The 25,714-nt window shown below is 39.9% G+C and overlaps 1 protein-coding gene across 1 annotated transcript; it reads right to left on the bottom strand.

Moving 5' to 3' along the window:
• Positions 1–6,474: 6,474 nt before the first annotated feature.
• Positions 6,475–25,714, bottom strand: JHY (junctional cadherin complex regulator). Its single transcript, XM_058041134.1, has 9 exons — positions 25,365–25,714; positions 20,013–20,481; positions 15,002–15,112; positions 13,228–13,439; positions 12,788–13,108; positions 11,803–12,037; positions 9,292–9,372; positions 8,283–8,405; positions 6,475–6,838 (listed from the first exon to the last, which is right to left on the bottom strand). Exons 1-9 carry the CDS (start codon positions 25,712–25,714, stop codon positions 6,641–6,643), a joined length of 2,100 nt encoding a protein of 699 aa, XP_057897117.1. The 3' UTR covers positions 6,475–6,640.

The following is a 25,714-nucleotide window of genomic DNA, read 5'->3' on the forward strand; positions in this document are numbered from 1 at the left end:
TTCAGAGAATTTTTGACTTGGTATAAATGAAATGAGACTTTATTCAGAGACTTTTTTGACTTGAAGTAAGTGAAATGAGGTTTTACTCAGAGATTTTTTCACTTGGTATAAATGAAATGAGATTTTACTCAGAGATTTTTTGACTTGGAATAAATTAAATTAGGTTTTATTTTTTTCACTTTATTTATTCACTTGATATAAATAAAATGAGATTTTACTCAGAGATTTTTTCACTTGAAAGAAATGAAATGAGATTTTATTCAGAGATTTTTTTTTACTTGATATAAATAAAATGAGTTTTTACACAGAGAATTTTTCACTTGGAATAAGTGAAATGAGGTTTTATTCAGATATTTTTTCACTTGGAATAAAGGAAATGAGATTTTATTCAGAGGTTTTTTTTCACTTGGAATAAAGGAAATGAGGTTTTATTTAGATTTTTTTGACTTGGAATAAGTGAAATGAGGTTTTATTCTTGGATCCTGACTTATTCCAAGCAGCCGATTTTTCCTTGCTCTTCCCAAGAAGCTTGAGGAGAATGGGAGAGATTTTGAGCTCTCTCTCTTTTATAAAATAAATAAAATTAATGTTGGAGGATTCTGCAGCGGAAGAGACTCGCAGGGAATCATTGCTGGGAACAGGAAATGTCGGTGGATTTCCTGTTTTTCATCAAAATTCTTCAGTGAGTTGTTCTGAAATGAGATTGTGTTCTGGAGGTTAATTTAATTCACAAATGTTTTTTTTTTGTTTTTGTTTTCATCACAGAAAATCAAACCCCAATCTATAAATCCTGCCATGAACCTTTGCTTTCTGTTTCCATTTGGAGCATTTTCCTGCATGCTGCCTTAAACCTTTTGAACTTTTTTGGGTTTGGGAAGCAGTTCCAACCCAAATTTTTAAATTTTATATCCAGAACTCCATAAAAGCAGTTCAGATATAGGTTTTAAGGGTATTTATGGAGCAAATAATTTGAATTTCTTGCTGTTGCACACACATGGAGGAAGTGGGGAAGGTGTAAATAACCCATGGCCAAGCTCAGCATGACCAGGACGTGATGGAAAATATTTTTTATGGTTTCTCTCATTTCTCTCTGCTGCCTGCTGGATTCAGTGCATTTTTTATCACTGATATCCTGAGGGAACTTTTCCTCTTTTCCAGTCCCAACAACAAAAAGCATCACCTCAACCCACTGCAAACTCCTGCCGGGATGGTCTTGGGCTCATCTTGTTTCTAAATTTCTTGTTCATTTGGTTTAACTTATTTCTAGATTTCTTGTTTCTTGGATTAGTTTCTAGATTTCTAGGTTTTTTGGTTTGTCTAGTTTCTAAATTTCTCGTTTCTTTGTTTTGTTTCTAGATTTTTTGTATTTATCTCGGTTCTAGATTTCTCATGTCTTGGACCTGTTTCTAGATTTCTTGTTTCTTGTGTTTATCTTGTTTCTAGATTTCTTGGGGTTTTTTTTGTTTGTTTCTAGATTTCTTGTTTCTTTGGTTTATCTTGTTTCTAGATTTCTTGCATCTTGAGGGAACTTTTCCTCTTTTCCAGTCCCAACAACAAACAGCATCACCTCAACCCACTGCAAACTCCTGCTGGGATGGTCCTGGCTTAAAACGGGGCTGGTTTTGGTCTTGGGCTCATCTTGTTTCTGAATTTCTTGTTCCTTGGGTTTATCTTGTTTCTAGATTTCTTGTTTCTTGGATTAGTTTCTAGATTTCTTGGTTTTTGGTTTGTCTAGTTTCTAAATTTTTGTTTCTTTGGTTTGTTTCTAGATTTCTTGTATTTATATTGGTTCTAGATTTCCCGTTTCTTGGATTTGTTTCCAGATTTCTTGTTTCTTGTGTTTATCTTGTTTCTAGATTTCTTGTTTCTTGGATTTGTTTCCAGATTTCTTGTTTCTTTGGTGTATCTTGTTTCTAGATTTCTTGCATCTTGAGGGAACTTTTCCTCTTTTCCAGTCCCAACAACAAACAGCATCACCTCAACCCACTGCAAACTCCTGCCGGGATGGTCTTGGGCTCATCTTGTTTCTAAATTTCTTGTTCATTGGGTTTAACTTATTTCTAGATTTCTTGTTTCTTGGATTAGTTTCTAGATTTCTTGGTTTTTGGTTTGTCTAGTTTCTGAATTTTTGTTTCTGGGGTTTGTTTCTAGATTTCTTGTATTTTATATTGGTTCTAGATTTCTCATTTCTTGGATTTGTTTCTAGATTTCTTGTTTCTTGTATTAATCTTGTTTCTAGATTTCTTGTTTCTTGGATTTGTTTCCAGATTGATTTGATTCCACTGAAATAATTCCTGAAACCATTCCTGAAACCACTGAAACCTCTGAAACCACTGAAACCATTCCTGAAACCATTCCTGAAGCCATTCCAGAAACCATCCCTGAAACCTCTGAAACCATTCCTGAAACCATTCCTGAAACCATTCCTGAAACCACTGAAACCTCTGAAACCATTCCTGAAATCACTGACATGATTCCAGAAACCACCGAAACCATTCCTGAAACCATTCCTGAAATACCTGACACCATTCCTGAAACCATTGAAGCCATTCCTCCTCCTCACACCAGAGCTGCTCCTTTCTCCACATTCCTGCTTTTTCTCACATGGAATTTTTTTTTTTTTTTGTATTAGGTACAGGAGTGATGTGAGGGAAAAACAAAGCACAGTCTAAATCAGAGGTAAACCCTCCATTTCATTGGTTTAATATGAATCGAAATTTAGGGGAAAAAAAAAAAGGATTTTTTTTTGGCTATTTCCTCTCTGGGAGGAAATAGCAGCAGTCAGGTTTGTGACAGCAGAGCTCCTTGGTGGCTGTCTGAAGCATTCAGGGACTGCAGGACTTGGACAAAACCTCATCTGGTTTCATTCCTCATCTCATTTTTACAGCTGGAATGATGGCTGTGAGGTTTTACCTTGTTTAATGCATTGAACTGATTAAATGAATGTTCTTGATAGTGCCAGTAACATGCTCGTGCCTTTTGTGAGGTGCTGGGAAGCCAACTTTGGTTTTTTTTGGAAGAAATGCAAAGGGATTTAATTACAGCAACATTTTTTAGGTAGAACTGACACCAAGGCTTGGCCCACTGAAGGTGATCTCAGCTGCAACACTTCCAGAACCTCAAATGTTGAGAAATGATGGCACTGGAAAGGTGTTGCCAAGAAAATATCGGGAATTTCCATTGGGTGCTGCACACAGACTCCTCCCTCAACAACTAATTCGTAATTAATTCAACATTTAAGGCTGATTTTGATTTAAATATCTTGCCTTCCTAATCTGAAATACATTAAATTTTGGCCTTTGCCTTTAAGCAGCCGGATGCTCATTGGCCTCTTATTTTGTGCCACCATATCTGTGAAGTGCAGGGAAAATCTGAATTTGTATTGAGGTAGATTGAAAGATTTTCTTTCCATGTAAAAATGTCATTTTGTGGGATTTAAAACACCCAAACCACCGGAATTTTTAAATGGTTTGTGAGATGATCATAAGCAGTGTTATAAAAAATAAGTGGTTGTTAAAATAATAATAAAAATATTTTTAAAATGCGCTCCCCCAGCTGCAGCATCTTACCCAACTTTGGCACAGCTTCAATATTTAAATATTTCCTAAAAATTCATTATTTTATTAAAAAAAAACCCACTAAATGAACAGATTTCTGGCCTAATTTCAGGGAGGAGGAGGATGGAGCCAGGGAGGAAGGCGATCAATTAAGACATTAAGCATTTTGCACCACATGGACACATCTGCATGGCACACAAATAATGCAGCCATCAGCTCATTTTCAGGGGGCTGTTGCCTACTTCAACTGAGCCCTCAGATCAAAGAGAAAATGTCTGCTTGCATTTTCTCATCAGAAAAGGGATGCTAATTTAGGTTCCTTAATGTGTGCTGATAAGAGACTTCTTCAATTAAATGAATTCTATAGGCCAGAAAAGCAAAAAAAAAAAAAAAAAAAAATTAAAAAAAGGGGATACAAAGGGAGTCAGGCTGGAAAGGCAGAAATTCTCATTAAATCAAAGGTCCAATATTCATTACCTCCAGCATCTGGGGCTAAACACTGAACATGGAGCTCATCAAAGGGGGTTTAATGGGTTAAATTGAGAATATAATCTAATTAAAATATTAGATACGAGTAAATAGCTCTTTGATATTCATCTGAAGGTTTCATTAAAACAGGCACTTGAGGTTTGGATTAAGGGGGGATTATCACTTTTAAGCAGGAACAACAAGTTGAGGTGCCCTGAGCAGAAATGCTTCAAAGTGTTACAGTTTGGATTAAAAATAAAAAAAAGGAGGAAAGAAGAGCATGGAAACATTTCCCAGGCTGGCAGTGCCCGAAGGAGAGGGGAAAGAGGCTGAGGAAGAGGAAGGTTCTGTTCAGAAGATGGAATGGGATGACAAAAATATCATGGAAAACATTTCCCCTGCAGCCTGACCTGTGGTCACATATTGGACAATGGTTCTTCCACCAAGGCTTCCCAAAATATTCTTCATATTTCTCAATATTCCCCAACACGTCCTGAACTTCCAGCTGTGAGTCCAAGGGGCTGATTCAACAAATTCCTGCTCATCAGGAGGGTTTGAAGCAAGGCCACGAGGAAGGGCAGAATTGGGATTGCTTTGCTGCCCTAAATTAAATTGGGATCTCCCATTAAAAAGAGACCAAATAAAAGGGATAAAGCAATTCCACACCGTCACAAGGTGGTTGTCTCAATATTCCTAAAAATGTCCTGAACTTCCAGCTGGGAATCCAAGAGGTTGATTCAACAGGTTCCTGCCCCTCAGGAGGGTTTGAAGCAAGGCCATGAGGAAGGGCAGAATTGGAATCACTTTTCCCCATTTCAGTTGGGTGCCCCCATATAAAAGACACCAAATAAATGGGATAAATCAATTTCACATCATCACAAGGTGGATGCCTCAATATTCCTAAAAATGTCCTGAACTTCCAGCTGTGAGTCCAAGGGGCTGATTCACAGGAGGGTTTGAAGCAAGGCCAGGTCCCTTCTCTGTGAGGAAGGGCAGGGTGGGGATCACTTTTCCCCATTTAAGTTGGGTGCCCCCCATTAAAAAGAGACCAAATAAATGGGATAAAGCAATTTCACATCATCACAAGGTGGTTGTCTCAATATTCCTAAAAATGTCCTGAAATTCCAGCTGTGAGTCCAAGTTTCTGTTCATCAGGAGGGTTTAAACAAGGCCACGAGGAAGGGCAGAATTGGAATCACTTTCCCCCATATTAAATTGTGAGGCCCCATTAAAAAAAGACCAAATAAATGGCGATAAAGCAATTCCACACCATCACAAGGTGGATGCCTCAATATTCCTAAAAATGACCTGAAATTACAGCTGTGAGTCCAAGGGGCTGATTCACCGGGAGGGTTTGAAGCAAGGCCAGGACCAATTCTCTGTGAGGAAGAGCAGAATTGGGATTGTTTTGCCATAAATTAAATTGGGATCTCCCATTAAAAAGAGACCAAATAAAAGGGATAAAGCAATTCCACACCATCACAAGGTGGTTGGGTTTGTCTCAGTATTCCTAAAAATGTCCTGAAATTCCAGCTGTGAGTCCAAGTTCCTGCCCCTCAGGAGGGTTTAAACAAGGCCATGAGGAAGGGCAGGATTGGAATCACTTTCCCCCATATTAAATTGTGAGGCCCCATTAAAAAAAGACCAAATAAATGGGATAAAGCAATTCCACACCATCACAAGGTGTTTGTTTTTTTTTTATTCCTTTATCCAGCCTCTTTTCAGGAGGTTTTACCCAAATTCCCTCGCTGTGTGCTCTAATCACATTTCATATGGTGACTTAATTCATAATTTGCTAAGTTAAAGAAATGGCAGCGCCCTAAGAAACCCATCTGTTTGTTGTTATTTTTACAGCCTTAATCTGTTAAAAGCTGTTTCCTCTCAAACATGCAGCTCTCAATTATCCTCAGTTACCCAATATCTGCTCCAACTGCTCCTGGCTAATCCCAGATTGTCTGCATGCTCAGCCAGGGCTTGCTTGGAATTTTCTTGTCCCAAATGAAGCTTCAAATTTTTGTTTTTATTGTAGAACCTCTTCACTAAGAGATGATAAAGTAACAATTAAATAATTAGCATTGCGTCATTATCAACTGCTGTGTTTGGAGCATATTTTTGTTCTCTTTTTTAGCAGCAATGGATTATTTTTGCTTTTATTTCTGGCTGAAAGGCTCTTCTGAACTTCAGAAAAAGAAATATTGCTGGTGTTAAGATCATCAGATGAAACAGAAGTTTATTTTTAATGTTTTGCAGATACATTTTCCTGCTTATCTGTTTTAAAATGATCCAGCTGTGACAACCAAGAGATTATTGGTCTGAAAGATGCAATTGTCAGATCATTTATTTCAAAGAAAAAGAACAGAGGATTAAATTTCTAATGAAACATTTTCTAATAAAAGAACTGAGCACTATATTTACAATGCTATAAATGCAAAAGGTCAATTTATTAACAAAACAGGTACAAAGTAGAACAATTAAAACCAATCCTAACATTTAAAAACAATTAAAATTAAACCAGTTAAATTTCAACGGACTGGGAAATGAAGATGTGATGGTCACAGGCGCAAATAAAAACAATTCAGGCATTTTTGCCTCGATCCCTGAGATTCCCCAAATACCTACAAGATGTGAAGGGCTTCAAAAGCAGCCACAGCCTCCTTCTCCTTCTCGTGCCTGCTCCACAGGGATTCCAGGGACGGGATTTGGGGGAACCTGGGTCCAGCTGGAGCCTGGGCCAGAACCTCCTTCCCCTCCTGCTCCGATTGCTTCGCTGGCAAAATCTTCGGTCTTGGGATCTTCTTGGCGTATTCCAGAGCCTGAAAGCAGGAAAAACTGGGGGAAATGAGCAGGAGAAAACCTGGCCAAGATTTCAAAAAAACATTTAGAAGATGAGTAAGATATCTCTGAATTGCTGATGTTGTTTCTGACAGAATTCAATCCCACATTCTTCAGTGGTGACTGCAACAAAACCCAGCCCAAGATTTGCTTCCTGCCACCATTAGAAGCCACCTTAGACACTGAGGAAGTGTTTTTATTTAAAAAAAAATAAAGAGCAACATTAATTTATTACATTTATGAACATTTTCCCCAGTTTTATTAAGGTCTTGCCCTCAGGCAGGGAGTTCTGCAGGTTAACAGGACAAGCTCAGCTTCACCTGCATAATGCACTTTATAATCCAAATTAAAAAGCAAAATGATGCCTGGAGCATGGAATTGGAGAGGGAATGGAAAGAGTTTTACAGAAATGCTGGAGCTGGCAGAGCCCTGGTTTGACCTGGGATTGGTTTGGTGCCTGTGTGTTGCAGGGATTTGGGAGCATCTCATGTCTCCAGTGCATTATCTCCTGCTCCTGTTGAAGTCCCCTAAAAGAATCCAAACCACGCTTTGCCACCCAGACAATAAAGTTTTGTCTCTTAGTGGTTTATTTTTGGGAATAAATGCAAGGAGCTTGGTCCTGGAGCCTGCAGTCACTTGTCACCTTTAGGAACACCCTGAGGAGGGACTCAGCTCTCACCTTCTGCTTGGACGCTGAGGGCACCTGGGGCTTTGCAGGCAAATCCCTTTTTGCCACCCAAACAATAAACAGGGGTTTATTTTTGGGAATAACTGCAAGGAACCAAGGAATTCTGATATTACTGAATTCCAGCTTTGTCCTGGAGCCTGCAGTCACTTGTCACTCTCAGGACTCAGCTCTCACCTTCTGTCCGGACACTGAATCCACCTGGGGCTTTGCAGGCAAATCCCTTTTTGCCACCCAAACAATAAACAGGGGTTAGTTTTTGGGAATAAAGGCAAGGAACTGAGGAATTCTGATATTACTGAATTCCAGCTTTGTCCTGCAGCCTGCAGGGCTCACCTGTCACCCTCAGGACTCAGCTCTCACCTTCTGCTTGGACGCTGATGGCACCTGGGGCTTTGCAGGCAAATCCCTTTTTACCACCCAAACAATAAATAGTGGTTTATTTTTGGGAATAAATGCAAGGAAGAGAGGAATTCTGATATTACTGAATTACAGCTTTGTCCTGGAGCCTGTAGGGCTCACCTGTCACCCTCAGGACTCAGCTCTCACCTTCTGCCTGGACGCTGATGGCACCTGGGGCTTTGCAGGAAAACCCTTTTTGGCCACCCAAATAATAAAGTTTTGTCTCTTAGTGGTTTATTTTTGGGAATAAATGCAAGGAACTGAGGAATTCTGATATTATTGAGTTCCCAGCTTTGTCCTGCAGTGTTTCCTTGTCACCCTCAGGACTCAGCTCTCACCTTCTGCCTGGACACTGAGGGCACCTGGGGCTTTGCAGGCAGCCTCTGAACCACGGTGATATTCTTCATGTTATATTCCTTAATTTGCCTGGAATATTCCTTCTGCAGCTTCATCTTTTCTTTCTGAGAAAAAAAGCAGAAAAAGGGGCCTGGAATTCACTGGCTGGGGGGATCCATCAATGGAAACCTTTTCCCACCAAAACTCCATTTCCACCTCGGCTGCTGTCCAACCTGCCTTCGCCATTGATCCCTCCTCAGCACACAACAGGAAACCCTGATAAATGGCACAGCTTTATTTTTATTTGGTGGCTTTTCCCTTTTAAGAGCTTTTCCCTGGACTGAAGAGAGGATGGAGCTGAGCAGAAATGTGACAGCTCCATCTCTGTTCTGTCCTGAACAATCTGTCTCCATTTCACCAGAGTGCAGCCAGATATTTTTGTTTTTACACAACTTTGATTTCCACTTGGAGCATTTGGGTGGATCTTTACACTGGGAATGACAACTCAGCCACTAGAGTGGGTCATTTCCTGATGTGCAATTAGCCCTGATTGATTCCTATTTCTGGATTTTAAAAATCAGAGGGTTAAAATTATGCCCAGGACAGCTGTCTTTGCTTTTAGTTGAATTTTCCTGTAGATCTCCAGCTAGACAAAGATATAAAGTCACAGATAATTGTAAATTATGATTTCTCTGCCATTCTCCCCTGCCTAAATCCACTTTTGGTTTACTCACTTTCTCCAAGGATATCTCTCCCAAGCCAAGGATATAAAATCCCAGACTCATCATATCATAAATATGATATCATAAATATGATATCATAAATATCATATAATAAATATGGTACCATATCATAAATTATGATTTCTCTGCCACTCTCCCCTGCCTAAATCCAGTTTTGGTTTACTCACTTTCTCCAAGGATATCTCTCCCAAGCCAAGGATACCAAGTCCCAGATAATCATAATTGATGATTTCTCTGCCCTGCCCCAATCCACTTTTGGTTTACTCACTTTCTCTTTGATTGTTTCATAGTCAGGTCCAAGGCCTCCAAGCTTCATACTCTGATTGAGGTAGAATTTGGAGCTGCCCAGCTGAAAACCAAACAGCAAACAGATTTTCCTTGACATGATTTCCCAGAGGGAATAATTCAAGGAAGTTTTATAGTGGGAACCTCAGGATTTAATTTGCAATCTCAGCTCCACTCCTGGCACATCTCATTTTAAATAAGTGACCAACAGGACTGAGTTATGGCAAAAGTCAAATAAGACAGAATTTCCTTTGGATCTAAGTGGGAAATTGCCAATTTTCCCAATCACAAAGTGATATTTTCTCAATCAAAAATGACCTTTATTGTGAAACAGCTTAAAGCCACTCATTTGACTGTGGTTAGAATGAAAGAAGAATTACAAAAAATTCCTAAGCAGTTTTTTGTAAGAGAAGCAGATAAAATTACTGACTTTGGTGGCAAAAATCAGGCAAATGATGTTGGTGAGAATAACCTTTCCTTGTTCTGAAATCTGCACTGGAAAGTTGCCACAGAGAGCTGAAAAAATCCATTTCTGCTGCACAGCAAAGGCTTTACAAGTGCAGGAGATCCATCCTGATGCCATCCCATATTTTGGACATCCCACAAAGGCTCCAATGCCCCCATAATATTTTTGTTCTCTTGCAAGGCCACATTTTTAGAAGGGAATTATGTTTTAAAACTTGTCAGTGAAGTTTATCAGGATCAGCTCTGTGGTGATTTCAACCACAGAGTAATGCAGGAACAGCGATTTCTATATGGAAATAAAATGGGCATTTCTTCAAAACACAAGTTCAAGTTAAACTCAACTGCAGAAATTCATTTTATGCTCTGAATTTCCTATTTGAGGTTTCTTTGTGTCAGCCATCCCTGCTCTTACATGCTATAACTCGCTAATTTTTAATTTGGGCTACAATGAGGATTTAATTTCTCTGTTTCCCACAAAATCAGGGGTTCCCCGCTCGCTGCAATGAGTGCATTTGTTTATGAGGAAAAACTGGATTTTGCTGGGAGCATAAGCAGTGTGATCCTCTGTGCATTCCCCACATGTGGAGCGTGAGAAACCTGCTGCGAGCACGGGACAAGGAACAAAGGGCAGAGAAGGAGCTCTGCCCTTCAGCTCCCACCATAATCCTAATTCTGCTTAGGGGCACTCAGGCAGCAACACCCAGAGGGCACGAAATCACAATTCCAGCTTAGTTTGTCTGCCCTGAGAGCTGCAGCAAACTCCTCAAACATTTAATTTGTCATGGGCAGCCTAATGGTGACACCAGGACGAGCGGGCCTGCAGAGGAGACAGAAATTCAGGTTTTAATGAGGAGCATCAGGGAGGAGGTTTGTGCTGCTGGCTTTACAAATCCTCCAGATTTGGGTTGGAATCCCTTGGAAAGCAGGAGATTTGAGCTGGACAAGAAAGGAGCATGAGCAGGATAATGGATGGCTCAGATCTGAGGCTGCCTGCTCAAAAGCAGAAATAATCCATTGCTCACAAACTGCCCGACCCTGTGCAATGGAAATCATTTTATCTGTGCTAAATGACAGGACAAACACTGCTCTGTGTGTCCCTGCACTCAACCACACCGATCCCTTTGCTCTAAAATGATTTCAGTGAAAAAAAATGAACTAAAATGGTCTCAGTGAACCAAAAGAACTCAAATCATTTCAGTGAACTTTCTGATCCAGGTGGATCCCTTTGCTCTAAAATGATTTCAGTGGGCCAAATGAAATAAAATTATTTCAGTGAGCCAAAAGAACTAAAATGATTTCAGTGAGCCAAAAGAACTAAAATTTCAGTGAACTCTCAGATCCCTTTGCTCTAAAATGATTTCAGTGAACCAAATGAACTTGCTTTTTTCAAATAAAATTATTTCAGTGAACTCTCTGCTGCAGGCGGATCCCCTTGCCCTAAAATTATTTCAGTGAACCAAAAGAACTAAAATTATTTCAGTGAACTCTCTGATCCAGGTGGATCCCTTTGCTCTAAAATGATTTCAGTGAAAAAAATGAACTTGCTTTTTTCAAATAAAATAATTTCAGTGAACTCTGATCCAGGTGGATCCCCTTGCTCTAAAATGATTTCAGTGAACCAAATGACCTAAAATGATTTCAGTGAACCAAAGGAACTAAATTAATTTCAGTGAACCAAAAGAACTAAAATTTCAGTGAACTCTCAGATCCCTTTGCTCTAAAATTATTTCAGTGAAAAAAATGAACTAAAATGATTTCACTGAACTCTCTGATCCCTTTGCTCTAAAATGATTTCAGTGAAAAAAAAAATGAATAAAATTTCAGTGAACTCTCTGATCCCTTTGCTCTAAAATTATTTCAGTGTCTATTTCTACCTTTGTTCCATGATTTTTAATGCTCTGCTGTTCATTTTACAACATTTCTCAGTCCCAATTTGTATTTTTTTTTGAACTTTGGATTATTAAGAAGAAATGTTAGGGTGGAAACAGAAATGTTAAACCACCCAACCCACATTTATTCATTTCCTCACCTTTTTGCTGATTTTGGGCTGGTTTTGCTTTTCCCTTTGTAGGAGAGAGCCCTCTGAGCTGCTCCTTCTCATTTTCCTTGGGTTTCCTTCAGCTTTTCCTGAGTCCCCCTGGGGCAGGGCAGGTGGGAACAAACCCCACAGCCACGTGCCAGCAAAAGCATCTCCAAAATCAGAAAATTGTGGCTTTTCCTTCTTTTCTATGAAATGGGGGATTCTGCAAGCAGATGTTGGCGAGCTGCGAGGAAAACATAAGAAAAAGGCCGTAAAAAATGAGGGGGAAAGAGCAAAAATCTGAATTTATACACAGCAAACAACCTGGGGTGAGGGAGCAGGGAGATGGGAAGGGGAGGATTTCACAATAAATGATTTTCCTTGCACCCAAGTGTGTGGAAATAAATGGAAAAAACCCCCAAAATAGGGAAATTTCAGCCTGGTGCAAAGGTGATTAAAGCAAATGAAAAGCTTTGGATCAGGCCTGCCGAGTACTGACAGAATTATTTGTTTATGTGAAATAAAACCTTCATTTTTTAAAAACCAAGACAGTGAAATTCTATATAATTGAGGATTTTCCTGCTCTCTCATTAAGGGACAGAACTGACCCTGAATATCCACCCTGCAAAGCCAATTTTCCTACAAACTCCAAATTTATGCAAAATTCCCTTTCTTATCTACATTTTAAACTTTCCCACCCAGCCTCCTACAAGGAAATTTTAATTGTGGAAATTTCCATCCCTGGAGGACAGAGCTGTCCTTTCCCAAAGCCATAATTAAAAATCAATACCAATAATGAATCTTCAATTAGCAACAAATTCCAATGGCAGCAAAATAACTTTATACTTTGGAGCTTAAAGAAAGTATAAACATAAAGTTTTAAAAAGTTTCATAAAATAAAGTTTTAACATTTTTCTGTTTATTTTCCGGGCATCACAGAGTTACGACAATATTATTTTACCACTTAAATCCTCACCACAAACTCCTCTGATACCTGCAATCCTCATGAATGTGACTTTGGAAATCTGGAAGCGCTGCTTGATCCTTCGCTTTTTCTTGAAAAATGGCGCTAAAATCAGCTGGAACATTCTCCAATTCCGGATGTGCCTGCTCACTGCTGCTGCCATTCCAGGGAAAATCCTGCCCAGGGATGGGATTGGCAGGGAATTGCTGCGGAATTCCAGCTGCAGAGTCCTGCTGGTGTTTCTTGTCCTCCTGGCTGGCATTTAAAACTTCTGGCGGGTAAAAATTCTGAAATATCGGGAGGAAACAGCCAGGCGTGGCAAGGAGTGAATTCGGGACGTTGTTGAAGCCACTTTGGGGTTTTTCTGGTGGGCAAAGAGAAGAATTTGGGGCGAGGGCTGGGCTGGGGTCCTGCCCCGGGGCGGGGGGCGCAGCCTGGGCTCCTGGGGGCGGCTGCTGCTGCCTCTGCACCCGGGGACTGGCGGCTGCTGCTGCTCCTGGGGAACCGTGGCCAGCGCTCCTGGGCAAGGCTCGGCCACCCCGAGAATGTCTGGGCTGTGCCCCGAGTCCCTGCAGGGGCCTGGGCTGCTCCTGCAACGAGGCACCAACAGCTGGAGCTGAGACACGCAGCTGGAAAATCCGTCACTCGCATCAGAATCCCCCTGAGCTGCTGGGATCCGACCCTGATCGTGGTGGGTTCGACCCAAAATTCAGATTGAAAGGAACCCAAAAATTCAAATTGAAAGGAACCATCTTTATAGCCCAGAAATTCAAATTTAAAGGAACCCTCTTTATAGTCCAGAAATTGAAATTTAAAGGAACCCTCTTTATAGTCCAGAAATTGAAATTTAAAGGAACCCTCTTTATAGTCCAGAAATTGAAATTTAAAGGAACCCTCTTCATAGTCCAGAAATTCAAATTTAAAGGAACCCAAAATTCAAATTTAAAGGAACCCTCTTTATAGTCCAGAAATCCAAATTTAAAGGAACCCTCTTTATAGTCCAGAAATTCAAATTTAAAGGAACTCTCTTTATAGTCCAGAAATTGAAATTTAAAGGAACCATCTTTATAGCCCAGAAATTCAAATTTAAAGGAACCCAAAATTCAAATTTAAAGGACCCCTCAGTCCAGAACAGAGCAGAGATGTTGTTCAGGTACTGCTCAATGAATAATTCTCCAGAAATTCAAATTTAAAGGAATCCTCTTTATAGTCCAGAAATTCAAATTTAAAGGAACTCAAAATATCAAATTTAAGGAAACTTCTTTATAGTCCAGAAATCCAAATTTAAAGGAACTCTCTTTATAGTCCAGAAATTCAAATTTCAAGGAACCCAAAAATTCAAATTTAAAGGAACCCTCAGAACAGAGTAGAGATGTTATTCGGGTTCTGCTCAATGAATAATTCTCCAAAAATTCAAATTTAAAGGAACTCAAAAATTCAAATTTAAAGGACCCCTCAGTCCAGAACAGAGCAGAGATGTTGTTCAGGAGCTGCTCAATGAATAATTCTCCAGAAATTCAAATTTAAAGGAACCCTCTTTATAGTCCAGAATTCAAATTCAAAGGAACCCAAAATTCAAATTTAAAAGAACCATCTTTACGGCCCAGAAATTGAAATTAATTCACTCCCCCTTAATTTTAGGGGACAAATCAGGCAGAAATGGTGAAGTTCTGGCTCAGAATTTCCCAAACCACCAAACATGACCACGTACTAATTTATAATAATAATCTAGATAATTTAGATTATGAAATAACCTCTTAAATAGATTCTGTGAGCTCAGAATTTCTGGGCATTTTATTTTAAATTTATTTAATACATAAAGCACACATGCATTAAATAACATTGCTTATCTACTGATAGATATTTGAGAATTTCTCGCCAGTAATAATTACATTAAAAGCCACAAGATGCCAGCTTTAAACATCCAAATTCAGTGCTTTTATAGCTATATTCCAACTGATGATAGATATTTTAAAGATATTTTTAAGATATTTTTTAGATATTTTTTAGATATTTTTTAGATATTTTATAGATATTTTTAGATATTTTTTAGATATGTTTTTAGATATTTTTTAGATATTTTTTAGATATTTTTTGATATTTTTTAGGTATTTTATAGATGGACTTTTATAGGTATTTTATAGATATTTCAACTGAAAAATTCTAAATGTATAAATTCTAAATTTCTAAAATTTCAAATTCTAAAATTCTAAATTCAATGATTAAATTATCTCAAAGAGGAACCTTGAGCTGCTGTCCTTTTGGGTACCATTTGTCTTCAGGCTTCATTTTCCCAGTTTGGGATGCTGGAACATTCTGGAATGGTTCTTCATCAGCTGGTGGAGGATCTGGGACCTAAAAACCAGGAATGTTCATGGTCACAGCAATTAAGGGGAAAAAATCTTAAAATCTTGGGGAAATAATAAGAAAAAAATTTGTGGCCTATTGAAATTAAAACGAAAATTAAATTTTCCATGATGAAATGGACGACAAGGAAATGGTTAAAGGAGCAAAAAAGAAGCAAAACCCAATTAAAGGCAGGGATGATTCCTTCTACTTTCAAGAGGAATAAAAGAAAGGAAAATTGTGCAGCGCAGAAAACTCTCAAATGCCTGAGCTGCTCCATTTCCATGGAGGAAATGCACCTAATAACAGAAAAGCAGCAAAAACCATCCCTGGCCAGGCAATCACACACCCAGCAAGAGAGATTGCAGGAAAAGCTGGAAAAAACACAATAATGGGGCTGAAAATAATGGGGGAGCTGCAGGAATAAAGTCTGGAATACACAGAGTTCCCAAAACAAGCTCACAAACAAGGAGAGCTCCAATAAACACAGCAAGCTTTTATTTGGAGCAAGTTTTCTGAGTAAATTCCCTTTGGAAATATGGCAATAATTAATATTTTTCTTGAAATAAACTTTTTTTTAATCGCTGCACAAAGATGAGTAAATTCCCCATGTAAATATAGCAATATTTGATTTTTTTTTCTTGAAATAAACTTTTTTTAATCGCCGCACAAAGATGAGTAAATTCCCCTTGTAAATATAGCAATAATTGATTTTTTTCTTGAAATAAACTTTTTTTAATCTATAAAACTGCAGGAAATCCAATTTTTCGTCTCTATTTTTTGTCGCAAACCATCCTGCTGAGTATTTCAGTGGAAGTGTCACTGTGACAGGAATCTCTGCTCCACCCCAGAGTGATCCTACAGGAGAAAGGACACTTGGAAGATATTTATGACCAAAAAATAAAAGATATTTATGAATTATTATATTATGAAAATCATGAATGCAAAAATAAAGTGGGAAGCTGAGACTCTCATTTGGGGGTAAGAGATTAAGGCAGAAGGAAAAGGTAGGGAGGGTTTATTGCTGAGTTTGTGGTCGATCTCATGGCTCCAAATTCAACGTAAATCCATGGAAATAATTCACAAGAAAATTAAAAAATACCAGGGAGGTTTTGCTGAGCTGAGGACAGACAGAATAAAATGTTTTTGGTGGAATCAAGTGACTGAGTGCATGGATGGAGTGCTGGGCAGGTAAAACATACTTCTACATTATCTCTTTGAAAGAGGAACAGGACACAACCTCTGCCAGCATCTTTTTTTTTCCTCCTTTTTTTCCTTTTTTTTTTTTTTTTTGGTGAACCATTCTATTAATACCAATCAAATCGAGCAAATGATCAAATGAAATTGCATTTTGAGAATCATAAGCTGTGTAATGCCTATTCTGTTAAATTGAGGCCCATAATTGCTTCTCCACTGAAAAGATACAACAAAGGCAGCAATCATGGCATGTCATTATCCCAGACTGGCAAACCAGCCTTTGCAGGGAGGACTTCAAAGCCTTGAGCTGCTCCAATTGCATTTGGCTGCTATTGTTGGAGCCCAGGCAATCTTGATGAGGTGTTTACACCGAGGGAAGGCTCGGTGCACACACAGTCTGAGTGCCTTGCTCTAGAGCCATTAAAAAATTGTACATTATGTTCCTGGCTTTGAAGTGAGGGCCTTGGAGGCAGGAAAGCAACTGGGATTGAGCGCAGCTGAGCTGGGCTGGGCCGCTGCTGCTCCTCTCAAAGAAACTCATCATGGGCTGCTTTAGGAATCAGAAAAGAGCTTGATGCAGTATAAAATGCTGGATGAGTTAGTAAATGTACAGATCAGCATGGATTTATGGCTTGGGAAATCTGTAAATGTAAATCTTGCACGAGGCTGGAAGTGTTTTAACTCAGTTGTGCCCTCAAAGCAAACACCATTTCATTGCCACAACGCCAGCAGTGAGCAGATCAATAAATTCAGCTTCAATGCCCTGCAAACCCCAAAATAATCAGTTTAGGAAGCACAGCTGGATTTCTGACATGTGGCTCATCCGTTCCTTGGTGGTTTTGCACTTTTGGACAGAGTTTTCCAGGTGGGGTGACCAAAGTTGCCACCATGTCCCCTCAGGGCCTTTTTCACTCCTCCCAACAAGACTGAGCCATGGATATCTGCTCAGGAATCAGTAAATGAACTGCCAATTAACGGTAAATTAATCAGTAACTTCTGCAGAACCTCAGGACCTTTTTCTAGAGCCATTAAGAAATTGTACATTATGTTCCTGGCTTTGAAGTGAGGGCCTTGGAGGCAGGAAAGCAACTGGGATTGAGCGCAGCTGAGCTGGGCTGGGCCGCTGCTGCTCCTCTCAAAGAAACTCATCATGGGCTGCTTTAGGAATCAGAAAAGAGCTTGATGCAGTATAAAATGCTGGATGAGTTAGTAAATGTACAGATCAGCACGGGTTTGTGGTGTGCTTTGGGAAATCTGTAAATGTAAATCTTGCACTACGAGGCTGAAAGTGTTTTAACTCAGTTGTGCCCTCAAAGCAAACACCATTTCATTGCCACAACGCCAGCAGTGAGCAGATCAATAAATTCAGCTTCAAACCCCATCCATATTCCAGAATTATTAGTTTAGGAGGCACAACTGGATTGCTGACATCTGGCTCATCTGTTTCCTCACACACTTGTTGTCTTTGCACTTTTGGATGGAGTTTTCCAGGTGGGGTGACCAAAGTTGCCACCATGTCCCCTCAGGGCCTTTTTCACTCCTCCCAACAAGACTGAGCCACGGATATCTGCTCAGGAATCAGTAAATGAACTGCCAATTAACGGTAAATTAATCAGTAACTTCTGCAGGGCCTCAGGACCTTTTTCTAGAGCCATTCAAAAATTGTACATTATGTTCCTGGCTTTGAAGTGAGGGCCTTGGAGGCAGGAAAGCAACTGGGATTGAGCGCAGCTGAGCTGGGCTGGGCCGCTGCTGCTCCTCTCAAAGAAACTCATCATGGGCTGCTTTAGGAATCAGAAGAGAGCTTGATGCAGTATAAAATGCTGGATGAGTTAGTAAATGTACAGATCAGCATGGATTTATGGCTTGGGAAATCTGTAAATGTAAATCTTGCACGAGGCTGGAAGTGTTTTAACTCAGTCGTGCCCTCAAAGCAAACACCATTTCATTGCCACAACGCCAGCAGTGAGCAGATCAATAAATTCAGCTTCAATCCCCTGCAAACCCCAAAATAATCAGTTTAGGAAGCACACTTGGGTTGCTGACATGTGGTTCATCCGCTCCTTGGTGGTTTTGCACTTTTGGACAGAGTTTTCCAGGTGGGGTGACCAAAGTTGCCACCATGTCCCCTCAGGGCCTTTTTCATCCCTCCCAACAAGACTGAGCCATGGATATCTGCTCAGGAATCAGTAAATGAGCTGCCAATTAACAATAAATTAATCAGTAATTTCTGCCTGTCCCGCAGCAGATCCAGGGGTGGCTGCCAGCAGGTGCTGATGCCACTCATGGAATCACAAATTATGGAATGTTTTGGTGGGAAGGGACCTCAAATCCTGTCCCATGGGCAGGGAAACTTTCCACCAGCCCAGGCCGCTCCAAGCCCTGTCCTGGAACATTTCCAGGGATGGGAATTCCACAATTTCCCTGTAACTTGTCAAGGTCATGAAGAAACTTTCCTACACCCCCTGTGCCTGCTGTGTCACCTCTCTTTTGTCCACTCCACCAAGATAATCTTATCTCACAACCCTGATTTTAACTGATTCCTTTGCCTATTCCATATTTTTAAACAGTGCACAATGAAGTCCTGATCCTCGGCTCCAACACTTCGGAAAGATTTCCAGAATTCCCTGAATAGCAAACATAATCATATCAACACAGCTCTAATTAGCATCCATCCACACTCATTATTTTTACCATCATCCAAATTAGAAGTGAAAAAAAACCCAAGTGCTCTTAATAGATCTACTAGAGAAAAAAATCCTGTCCATCATTCCTGCCAGTGGAATGAAGGCAGAAAATTCCCTCTGATGTTGTGTCAACTCTTCATTAGCCTTGGCAGAGGCGTCACCTGGAACTCAACGTCCCTGGAGCTCCCCAAGGTGACAATTTCCTGTGTGGAGCCATTCAGTGACCCCCCCAATTCCCATTATGCATAATAAATAGCAAGGAAAAGCAATGAACTCGTTTCTAATGGTTCATTAGGAAGTGTAATTACATTTCCTCTTGAAGCTCGCCACAAGGTGGCTGAGACTGTGCAAAGCCAGAACTTCCAGATTGAATCAGTCAGAACTTCCAAATTGTGCAAAGTCAGAACTTCAGAATGTGCAAAGTCAGAATTTCCTGACTGTGCAAAGTCAGAATTTCCACCACGTCCATCAGTCAGAATTTCTTGTCACTAATAATCACTTTAAAAGCCAAAAGATGACAGCTTTAAACATCCAAATGTGGTGCTTTTATAGATAGATTTCATCTGAAAAATTCTATATTTATTAAATGTAAAATTCTAAATTCAATTATAAAATTCTCTGAAAAAGGAAGTCAGAACTTCCAGACTGTCCATGGTCAGAACTTCCAGACTGTGTTAAGTCAGAATTTCTTGTCACTAATAATTACTTTAAAGGCCACAAGATGACAGCTTTAAACATCCAAATTCGATGCTTTTATAGATAGATTTCATCTGAAAAATTCTAAATGTATAAATTCTAAATTTATAAAATTTAAAATTCTAAAATCATAAATTCAATTATTAAATTCTCTAAAAAAGGAAGTCAGAACTTCCAGACTGTGTTAAGTCAGAATTTCTTGTCACTAATAATTACTTTAAAAGTCACAAGATGACAGCTTTAAACATCCAAATTCAGTGCTTTTATAGATATTCGTCACCTGAAAAATGCTAAATGTATAAATTTAGAGAATTTCTACATTTACCCACCTGCCCTTGAAGAACTTGCTGCTTTTTATGGTGCAGCTCAAGGTAGGAATTGATCCTCTCTGACTGTCCCAAAGTCCGTTTGTTCTTTTTCACAAAGTTTTTTTTTGCTCTTTGGGGTGGATCCTGTTGGTTCTGAGGAGGAAAAGCGTGGCCAGGATTATTTTTGGAATGAAATCCATCTGCAGGTTCCTCCCTTTTGGCTTGTGGCCCATCAGCCTTGGTGCTGGCCACGTTTGCTCCATAAAATGTGAATAATTCTGGATCAATCTCCGGGAGAGAATCCTGGCTCTGGTGATTGTCCTCTGAGGAGCCGTCAGAGTGGAGATAAAACGAATCCACTGAAAAGTCCCCACTGCTTCCTCCAAAAATCTGGGGTGCCTTCTCTGCCTCAAAAAAATCTCCTTTTTTTGCATTCTTCCAATGAGGATTGTACCTCAGGCTGGAATGTTTGTCCACAGGCTGTTGATTCCTAATTAACAAAACCAAAACCCAAATTATTTCTGTATAAATTGTATAAATTCTGTATTATTTCAGTGCAAATTCTGTAGTATTTCAGTGCAAACTGATGTCTTGTTGTGGCCAAATGAATTATTTCAGTAATTCATCAGAATTTTATCAAAGATTTTTGGTAGAAAATTTAGGCAGGAATTCCTCTCCCTTTTTAATTCCCATCATCAGTGAATGATAAATTCTAACACTCAGATCACAGTGGGATACAATCATGATCCTAAATTTGGCATAGAAATATTTAAATTCTAGCAGAATCAGCTAAAAGGTGAAAGGATAAATTGCATTGTTCTGTTGTCTCCTTAAACATGACACAGTCTACAAAAGGCAATTTGTGGTTTTCCTTCTCCAAAGGCTCTGCTGAGTGAAATAAAAGTGAAATTCCTGGTAAAATCAGATTTCAAGTGTCCTTTTGAGACTGTCCAAACAAGCTCTGTGTTCTTATTTTCTCTCCTCATTCCTGTGAAACATCCTGATGCTTTGATTAAAAAACTCCTTCTAGAAAAGATTTAAATCATTTTTTATTAAAAACAGGCAGGGATTAGATAAGAGTAGAAAAAGATAAATGGAGATTCGGTGTTTTTGGCAATTTTTTAACAAGTGGCCAAATGATTTCTTTGAGTTACATTTGTCCTAAAGCAAAGGCAAATACTCTGCTTTAAAAAATCCCCAATTGAGCCAATTTCTGATGGAAATCTGATCCAATTTCTGCTTGAAAATCTGATCCAATGGCAGGAAAAGCAACTGCAGGAGCCAAATCCATCCAAACAGGCCGTGCAGGTGGAAGGAATGGGGGAGAAAAAAGCTTTTAAAACAATTTTTTCTTCCTTGGACAGCCCTGAGGACATTGACAGGCACTGAAACCTGGTTGGTTCCTATTAAAGAAATCTGCTGGATTCCCCAACCTGTGGCCTTGTTAATAATATTTTAAAAAATAAATCATTTATTCATCCTTTCTCAATGATCTACATGAATCTTCCTATATTTCTATTTATTTTTTAACACAATTTTTTCTTCCCTAGACCTGCAGCACAGCCCCGGGGATGCCACTGAAACCTGGTTGATTCTTCAGCTCCTGTTACAGAAATCTGCTGGATTCCTCAACCTTTGGGCTTATTAGTGATATTTAAAAAATTAAATAGTTTATTAATCCTTTCTCAACCAGCTACATGCCTCTGCTTATATTTCTATTTATTTTTACACAATTTTTTCTTCCCTGAACCTGCAGCACAGCCCTGGGCACATTTACAGCCACTGAAACCTGGTTGGTTCTTCAGCTCCTGTTACAGATTCCCCAACCTGTGGGCTTATTAATGATATTTTAAGAAATTAAATCATTTATTCATCCTTTCTCAATGAGTTTCACGCATTTTCCTATATTTGTATTTATTTTTAACACAGTTTTGTCATCTCTGGACCTGCAGCACAGCCCTGGGCACATTTACAGCCACTGAAACCTGGTTGATTCTTCAGCTCCTGTTACAGGAATCTGCTGGATTCCTCAACCCGCGGCCTTGTTAATGAAATAAAAAACAATTAAATCATTTATTCATCCTTTCATGCCTCTGCCTATATTTCAAGTGGCTCCAAATAACAAAATAATCAGTTTTTCTTTGCTTTCCAGGTGGGCATGGCTGCCACGGTCTCCTGGAGCTGCTTTCCACCAGGGGAAAATCTCATTATTCCCATCTGCAGGTAAACAGCGCGAGGTGAGGCTGCTCTGAAGTGAGTCCAGAAACATGTGAGCTAATTGCAACGATTGCAATGGCACAGGATAATGCTAAGGAGCCCCTTTGTGCTGAAATGTGTGCACAGAACCCGACCGTGGGGCTCAGCCCGGGTCACCAAAATGAGTGTGAAGAGCTCCTTCATCCCTCATCACGGGCAGACAAAAAGGGCACCTTTTATTGCTCCCGGGGAGCTTGGATGGACCCTGCGCTGCTCAACAAAAGTGTGGTGAGCACACAACAGCTGCAGCATTTCCTCTTCAAATTCCCAGCTTGGTAATGGATGTAGAGAGGGGGTTTCATGTGCATGTGCTGTGATATTTGCTCTGCTTAATGGACTGCACTGGAGTGCTTGCTGGGCTGAGTTCAAACAAAATAAAATCAAATTTCCATTTAATGAAGAGCCTCACATTCAGCACAGTATTCAGTCCAAAAAAATTACTAAAAATTAGAGCGTGTTTCTAGTACAATTAACATCATTTGCACTCACAATAAAATATTCAATAACTGGCCATTTTGCTTGTTGAGGAGGTGAATAAAAGCATGCTATTAATCATTTAGCCTTCATTTGTTTGTCATTTCATTTTACGCAGACTATTAAATTGAAACTGCACGTTGTTATTACTTGGGGTTTAATGTAATCCCTTCAGACTCAAGAATTATTCCCAATTTATCCAGGGTTAAACCTTCCGTGCATATGACAGGATATTCAGTTTTATTTGATGCACCCAGTTAATGCCTTGTGAAGGATGTTTCAGTGCGGCCTTGAGGAACAACAAGAGGACACAGCCTCAAGCTGCGCTGAGGGAGATACAGGCTAGAATTAAGGAGGAAGTTTTTCACAGAAAGAGTGGTCAAATCCTGGAATCATCTGCCCAGGGAGGTGGTGGAGTATTGAAGTTGTTAGCGTTCAAAAACACATAATCACGGGGGATTATATGCGGTGCTTTTTATTAATAGCTCTGGGAATCGGGGTATATTCAACCCAAATCTGACTCCCACCATACATCTGAAATGATCATGTTTTATACTCTATCGTTACATAACTTTCGTGTTAATTATTAAACTTATATTGTTCTATTGCATACATAAATTTAGCCCCTCTCTGAATTTCCAACATAGTTTCTCACTATTCTTCTTATGGTTATATAATAATTACATTTAATTACTAAACAATCATCACATCTAACAATTATAGAATTTATCATACTGCTTACGCAGGTGCAGTTGATCTGGGAAAGCACAAAGCCCAACATTTTAGATTCTATCTTTAACTTTTTCCAGGGTTCCACTATCAAAGTGAAGGGAGATGACCATCCGATTGATGAGCATCGAACTCCGATGTATTGATTCAATCAGTCACTTTTTACAACCGTGTTAATTAAGCTCATGCATATTGCAAAACCCGAGCCCACCACAGGTTACAGATTAAACACTAACCCCTCCTTTTGTTTTCGATACCTGTGGTTTGTTTATGGAAACCAAGATTTGTGTTCTCACCCTGATATAAGTGGTTCTCAAAACCTCCATGCCTGTTCCCAAAACAGCCAAAGACAGAATGTTTACCTGTGATGAGAAAACTGCCTGAGAACCCTGCTGTCTAGAAAAATGTGCCTGAGAACCTAGTTATTTACAGAAACAGGCTTGGGAAACTGCTGCTCACAGCTACCTTTTACTTTTCCATCAGCTGTATATTTTCATGGCCTCTTTCTTTAAGCCATGTTTGAACCAAGCTCTCCACAGCAGAGTCACCATCCCTCGAAGAGTTTAAACAAAGACTGGATGTGGCACTTGGTGCCATGATCTAGCTGAGCTGTTAGAACATGGGTTGGACTCGATGATTTTTGTCGCAGACATTTTCTCATAGAAATCCTTTCTTTCAGATTTCTGCATCTTCTGAGAAGCAAAGATGTCGCCCTGGTTTTTTGAGATTTTCTAAGCCTTCTGATGTTGACATTCTTGTAATGAACTTTCTCACACACTTTCTGTAAATAACTCATTGTTTTTCATTCCTTTATGGAGGAGGAGAGAGTTGATGGACTGCTGGTTTGACCTGTGTCATTGCAGAGGTGTCACTGTCACCCTCCAATCCACTGTCACTCTTGGAAAACTATAAATATTGGAGTCAGAGAATAAACTTTCCCTTTTTTCTTCACCTTGAGAGAGGTGGTGTGCTTGTGTTCTTTCATGTCCGTCAGCGACACAAAGACCCCAGAAAAGGATGTAAACAATTGTTATCAGCTGCTGTAGAATGCAATAAGGTGCACCTGTGATTAGTTCATGTTCCCATGTTTATAATTAAGAGCAAGCTAAAGACAGAGTCCCTAGACACAACTTTGTTACAGATTCTTTCTTTCTTTCTTTCTTTCTTTCTTTCTTTCTTTCTTTCTTTCTTTCTTTCTTTCTTTCTTTCTTTCTTTCTTTCTTTCTTTCTTTCTTTCTTTCTTTCTTTCTTTCTTTCTTTCTTTCTTCCTTCCTTCCTTCCTTCCTTCTTCCTTCCTTCCTTCCTTCCTTCCTTCCTTTCCTTTCCTTCCTTCCTTCCTTCCTTCCTTCCTTCCTTCCTTCCTTCCTTCCTTCCTTCCTTCCTTCCTTCCTTCCTTCCTTCCTTCCTTCCTTCCTTCCTTCCTTCCTTCCTTCCTTCCTTCCTTCCTTCCTTCCTTCCTTCCTTCCTTCCTTCCTTCCTTCCTTCCTTCCTTCCTTCCTTCCTTCCTTCCTTCCTTCCTTCCTTCCTTCCTTCCTTCCTTCCTTCCTTCCTTCCTTCCTTCCTTCCTTCCTTCCTTCCTTCCTTCCTTCCTTCCTTCCTTCCTTCCTTCCTTCCTTTCTTTCTTTCTTTCTTTCTTTCTTTTCTTTCTTTCTTTCTTTCTTTCTTTCTTTCTTTCTTTCTTTCTTTCTTTCTATTCTTAGCTTAGCAGGCATCTGCAACTTCTCTCTTTATTCTATTTAGTACAGTTATAATGTATCATATATCAATAAGTCCAGCCTTCTAATCAAGAAACAAGATTCTCGTCTTTCTCTCACCTCAGGTCACTGTAATAATCTTAAAGGTCTCTTCCAGCCTAGAATTTCTGTGATTCTGTGAACATCAGATTAAAACCGCCGGAATTATTTTGCGCCTTACCTCGCACAAATCTTTGCTTTCCTCGCGTCGTGCTCGGCTCCTTCCTCCGCAGAGCTCATCTCCTCCAGGCTGTCCCCATCGGCGCTGTCCCCCTCTGGGGTGTCCCCACCCCGGTGCCCTGCCAGGCCCTGGTTCTGCAGGAGGACGCTCTGCTGGAGCTGCCTCTGCTTTTCCTCGGAGCCCGAGTCCTGGGAATCCTCAGCGCTGGAGGCAGAGCTGCTGCCCCGTGCCCAGCGGGCAGCCTGGAACACGGGGGGCACCAGGGTTTTTGGGGGCACCTGGATGCTGCCGGAGGGGGGGTGAGTGAGCGGGGAAGAGACTGGAAGGAATTTCATGGCGGGAGGGTTCAT

This window comes from Melospiza georgiana, chromosome 27, assembly GCF_028018845.1.
Source record: "Melospiza georgiana isolate bMelGeo1 chromosome 27, bMelGeo1.pri, whole genome shotgun sequence".
In the NCBI taxonomy this organism is placed as follows: Eukaryota; Metazoa; Chordata; class Aves; order Passeriformes; family Passerellidae; genus Melospiza; species Melospiza georgiana.

Coding starts and splice junctions, on each gene's coding strand:
- JHY (XM_058041134.1), bottom strand. CDS start 25,714: ATGAACCCTCCCGCCATGAAATTCCTTCCAGTCTCTTCCCCGCTCACT. Junction 13,440..15,001: donor CAAAAGGACAGCAGCTCAAG/GTTCCTCTTTGA, acceptor CACCACGATCAG/GGTCGGATCCCAGCAGCTCA. Junction 8,406..9,291: donor ATGAAACAATCAAAGAGAAA/GTGAGTAAACCA, acceptor TTTTTTTCTCAG/AAAGAAAAGATGAAGCTGCA.